Source organism: Littorina saxatilis, linkage group LG8 (genome assembly GCF_037325665.1).
Source record: "Littorina saxatilis isolate snail1 linkage group LG8, US_GU_Lsax_2.0, whole genome shotgun sequence".
Lineage (NCBI taxonomy): Eukaryota > Metazoa > Mollusca > Gastropoda > Littorinimorpha > Littorinidae > Littorina > Littorina saxatilis.
In genome coordinates this window covers 24397627-24403626 of record NC_090252.1, presented here as the reverse complement: position 1 = coordinate 24403626, position 6000 = coordinate 24397627, and the positions used below count along the sequence as shown (strand labels likewise).

The window sequence follows — 6000 nt, the reverse complement described above, 5'->3', positions numbered from 1 at the left end:
GATCATGGGGTTGATCTGCAGCGTTACCGTCCGGTCCATGGAGATTACCTCCCCTGAATCGTCGTGGATCCAGAACAACTGCGAGAAAAGAGAGAAAATTAGGAAAATATGACTGGTAGTGGACAGGAAGGATGCAGTCCATTGATTGGAAACAACTGCAAATAAGAGAGAAAATGGAAATGTGATCAGACAAGAACAGAACACAATGATGAAAATATGACTGTTCGTTGATCCAGAACAACTGCAAATAAGAGAGAACATGGACATGTAATCATAAAAATAATAAAGAAAATTAAGAAAATATGACTGGTAGTTGACAGGGAGGGTGCAGTCCACTGATTAAAAACAACTGCGATTATGGAAGTTGATGTTAAAAATGTATGAAAGAAATTACAAACAAAATCACTGTGGGTGCACTGGGAAAAATGTCTTTGCTGACTTATACTATCTTAACAAAAAATAAGAATAAAAATAGTTAAATCATAAAACAGCAACAAAGTCATTCTTCTATTCCATCAGTAAATAAAGACACACTAATATTTCAACTGCTGTTCAATATAATTTTAGAACGAGAAAAGAAACAAGCCAACTTCTGAAATGACTCTTTTTTTTTTCTCTCTAAAATAAATGAATAATCACTCACGTTGTTCGTCTGTTTATTTGCAACTGTGCAATTCAGACGAGCTGTTCCTCCCACACGTTGCACTTCCGGTAAAATATCATCCACGATTTCAGGATCCTGGCCGCTGATTGGTCCAGCTGTATGGTAATGTGTATGCAAATTTACAAACTAAAAAAAAAATGTTACTGGCCAGATGTGCCGTCATCTTATCACAAAATGACAGACCTACAAAAGAGAATAATGAGCAACATTTTGTTTTAATCAAGTGAGATTTAAATGGAATACGTACTCCTGTAGTGAGACAGAAAAAAATTGCAGTCTCAATGCAAGGCAGTGGCCTAGTCATAAGGAAAGGGCACACCATGTTTCAAAACACACACTCGCACACATCACTCTAAGTGAATGGCCAAACATTAAATTGTATATACAATTTGCAAAAGAATAATTCTTTATCAGTTAAAAACAATACATTACAAACATCACCCTTTGTATGCGGATTTGTCCATCGTTATATGAATGCTTCTACATGTACACTAGATTGACTGAGCATTCTTAAACAAATAGATTATATCGATCGATGTAAACCTTTTGTTGTTGTTGTCTGAAGCCGTGATATTTATAGCAATCACGTATGTCATTAATTTAATACATCTCTAACAGTATGACTGACACTATGGCCTATAACAAACACAGACAGACACTTTTTGATTGAAATGAGTACATATACAATCATGCATGCGCTTAAACTGAAAACAAACCCGGAAACGCTACCCAAGACAGAAGCATTAAAACTGAAAACAACTTGAGGACGCACACGTGCAAATACTCACCAAAAAGAACCACGATAACAAACACCAGTACGTCAAAAATCCCCATCTTTATATAGTGCTTTTTGGAAGAAAGCCGTCGTCAAAATTCGATGTTGTTTGTCATTCTTCAGTTTCAAAACGACATAACATTCATAATGGCGGCATGTTCAGTCGCGGCCATGACACCTTCCCGTCAGCCACCACTTATCTCAGAAAATGTTGGATTGACTCAGAAAGCCTGATATCAGCGTTCGTCTAGCCTAGTTCGTGGCGAGGGTTACGTTTTGATCCAGATATCTGTCTATGTCCTCGGTAGTCTTCCAAGCGTTATCGTCAAAGCTGCTTGCGTGTGACACTGTTTTTCAGCTTGGAGGAAGGCATACACCAATAGCAAATGCACGGCGGGGACACGGGTATCGAGAGATAAAGTGACAGACAGGGAAAGACACAGGACACACGTACAGACAGACAAACAGACTGACATCTGGGTAGATACAGAAACAGACACACAGACATAAACACAAGTCATAACGGGTACTATGATACACACACATGAAGGAATAATTATCGTTGCACGTGTTACAAGGCAAGGCAATATATTTATTTAAAAAACCCAACTAGGGTTATATGAATTTGAAACAAAATACAATAAAGACAACAACAACAGAAATATAATAATGGGACACAACACATAAACGCATGCAGGTGTTTGTACTGTCTACCTTTTTAGGTATTTAGAAAAGCAATCTTTGAAAATCAAACTGATATAATTATCTATATCTATATACGGCTTGTGTGTGTCTGGCTGTGTGTTCGCTATGCACGGCCAAAGTTCTCGATGGATCTGCTTCAAATTTGGTGGGCATATTCAGGTAGACCCCGGACACAATCTGGTCGATGAAAATTTTCAACACGTGCTCTCAGCGCGGCTGAAAACACTGGAGAAGATAAGGAAGAGTTACTGGTAGTGGATCCCGACAACAAAAACAAACAAACAAACAAAAATCGGTTCAGCGCGCACAGCGCTGCGCGCTGAGAGCACGTGTTGAAATATCTCATCGATGAGGTTGTGTCCGGGGTGTAGCTGAATACGGTGTCCAAATTTGAAAAAGATCCACCGAGAACTTTGGCCGTGCATCGCGAACAGACAGACAGACAGACAGACAGACAGACAGACAGACAGACAGACAGACAGACACTAGTCGTATATATATATATATATATATATGGGTAAAAGCAGAACAATACTGACATTGGAATACCACCCTCTACTCCGATTTTAGAACGGACCGTGCCTTTCTCTTCAAAACCAGGCCTGATCAGTACACGCGTGAGCCCAGACTGGAACACACCTGGCTTCATTCCTACGTTGTCAATGTCCTGGGACACAGCCAGGATTCATAGCTTGTCACTTAAACTGCATAGATAACAAGAACATTCGATTCAAATGTGTACTTGTCCACTTAAGTTACGCCAGATTTTCGTTCAGCAATGAAAATACATTTTAGGACAAGCATTTCAGGGTGGACGGTTTTTTCCCCTGCAACTTAAAGCTTAATTTATGAATACATGTACAAATATTTGTTTTAACACTCAGTTGTTTGGTTTTTGTTCCGTTTCTTTTTTTAATTTCGCAAAAGGAGCATACGTTTGCCTCCATGAAAACAACAACCACACACACAACAACAAAAAACATTATTAATTACAACAAAAGGGGAAAAAAAGTTTAAAAAAACAAACAAACGGATGGGTGGGTTTTTAGATCTTAACTAAGACATTGACAGAACATGATCAAATACAGAGCAGTTTTGAACAGCAGTTTATACGAGACCTGTCCGTAAGACCCACATGCATCATGAGTTTTTATGTTTAGATTGTTGTCAAAGCAGGCACACTGCGGATTATGATAACAAAGGGCCAAGGTAGCGGTAGTCGCTGTGGAGACCGAGACATGCGTTTGGTATTCCGCCATGTCCTGTACTTGTTGGTTTTACCGTAAATGTCCTAGTGTGTGTGTGTGTGTGTGTGTGTGTGTGTGTGTGTGTGTGTGTGTGTGTGTATGTGTGCGCGTGCGTGTGTGTGTGTGTTGTGTGTGTGTCAGTTAGTGAGTGAGTGTGTCAGTGAGTGAGTGTGTGTGTGTGTTATGTTATATGAAGTCTTATATCGCGCGCGTATCTCCAGACTCGGACTCAAGGCGCAGGGATCTATTTATGCCGTGTGAGATGGAATTTTTTACACAATACATCACGCATTCACATCGACCAGCAGATCGCAGCCATTTCGGTGCATATCCTACTTTTCACGGCCTATTATTCCAAGTCACACGGGTATTTTGGTGGACATTTTTATCTATGCCTATACAATTTTGCCAGGAAAGACCCTTTTGTCAATCGTGGGATCTTTAACGTGCACACCCCAATGTAGTGTGTGTGTGTGTGGTTTTTTTATGTGTGTGCGTGTGTGCAGTGTGGGTGTGTGTGTGCAGTGTGTGTGTTTGTGTGTGTGTGAGGAAAACAAGCGGCAGTATATATAGTGCCCGTGCATACATATAACACGCAAATATACATACCCCCCCCCCACACACACACATTCTCTCTATCTCTCACTCACACACAAACACACCGCACACACACTCGTTCGTTTTTTTCATCAAACCCGCTTTTGCGAGAAGAGAACACCCACAAATGATGAACGGACCTACAACCCTCGATAAACAATATCCAATGAGGACAAACTCATCAGATCCACCTATAGCGGAACAAGAGGGCACACTAGGAGTCTGATTATATGTTAGGCAAAAAAAAAAAAAAAGTCTGTTTACGGTATCCCGACCGACCTTATTTTTTTGCGCGACCCTAGACTTTTTGTTGGCATTTGGGAAAAAAAAAAAAAAGTCTGTTTTTTGGCAAAATAACTTAAAAATATGGTTTTTGTGAGAAAAAAAAATTAAATCCCGAGCTACCGACCTTATTTTGTTTGCCTATGTTACCGTAAACAGACTTTTTTTTGTTTGGCCTTACTACAATTTTTTTTCATGTTTTTTTCCCCTTATTGAATCATTTATATGTATTTAAATTTTGTTTACATTTCTATCCTGGTTTTAAACGATAACCCATACACGATACACAAATGAATTTTGAAAACGCTCGTGACCTTGGTGGCATGATGATGCTTTTGAATTTTGATTATATTTTATAACAATTTGTTCGATGTCTTCTTTTTTCTTATCTATTAATTTACATGTATCTTGTTTCAACATTTACCATCCTGCCTTTTAACGATTTCTCATACACGATACACAACCGAATTCAGTGTTTTGAAAGCGACCGCGACCTGATACTTGGTTTTTTTTAAACCAAGGACGGTAATGGGTGAATTTTATCAAACTAGAGAGCTACTACTGAACTCAGATTAGAAGCCCAACGCGCACAAATGAACGCACACTATCAGCAACGTACTTGTTATCTTTTGTGTAGTTTTCACCAGTAGTTTGTCAGGGTTTTAGCTTAATATCAAGCTTTAACTTGGTCAACTGCAGTTTGCTCTGACGGTATGTTTTTGTTCTCTTCTTTCTTCCCCTGTTTTTCGTTTGGACTCTAGCCTTTTTATTGAAACACGTTGAATACCAAATGTATCTGATTACGAATTTGTGAAGAAAACAAACACACACACACACACACACACACAAACAGTGACACACACACACAGAGTCTTACACACACGTACGTATACACACACACACAGCTACAGTGAAACACACACACACACACTCACATGGTAAAAACGACCCCTTAAAAAATAACGCATCCTCACTCGAACATACAGAAGCTTCTCTTTGTTACAAAAGTTTATTTCATTGTCATTTAATCTTGAAGCACATTTGTTTAAAATGGAATATGTGTAATTTACACGGATGGTGATTTCAGCAAGTTTTACACATTTCAAATGCAATGATATGTTTTTGAGAAGGTACACACTGCCTGTACAAAATATGTCCCCCTGGCAACTATACAAAAACTGATATGTAAGAATTCTTCCATGTAACAGAAAATATAATTCTCATAAAAAATATTCAGCTGATAGGTGCCTTGCATAAATTATGAACAACCAGCAGACAAAGATGCTGCTTAGTTATGGAATGTGTTACTTGGAGGGAAACTATCTCCAGGGGAAAAAATCACTTGTTTCGCTAGCCTGCAATTTTTAATTATGTGTGATTTCTCTAAACATGATATGCAATGCAGGGCTCACCAGAAAGATTAGAGAAACCACAGATTCTAGTTTAAAATTACCAAACCTCAGAAATCCTGCGAATGTTGAATATAGAAAAGTTTATGAAATTGAACACCTGAATACATACAAACAAGTTTGAATTGCTATTTGTTTTTACTACCGTATCATTCCCCCCCCCCCCCCCTCCAAACTGCCCAAAACCTGACCAGATAAAAAAAAATCGCAAGTATATGGAAACACAATGATATGTGAAGAAAAGAAAGAGGAGATTCAAGTGAAAGATAATAATGGATGTGACGTTATTGCTACCAAATGACATGAATCCAAGTACAGAAT

The 6000-nt window shown here is 38.7% G+C and overlaps 1 protein-coding gene across 1 annotated transcript in view; it reads right to left on the bottom strand.

Moving 5' to 3' along the window:
* Positions 1–6000, bottom strand: part of LOC138974265 (hemicentin-1-like) — a gene marked incomplete in the record, with an annotated part of 30316 nt that overhangs the window by 12327 nt on the left and 11989 nt on the right. The window contains 4 exon segments of the mRNA XM_070346985.1: positions 1–78; positions 644–759; positions 1453–1522; positions 2722–2811. The exon segment at positions 1–78 is cut by the window's left edge and continues 80 nt beyond it. Coding sequence (XP_070203086.1) covers positions 1–78; positions 644–759; positions 1453–1522; positions 2722–2811 — 354 coding nt within the window.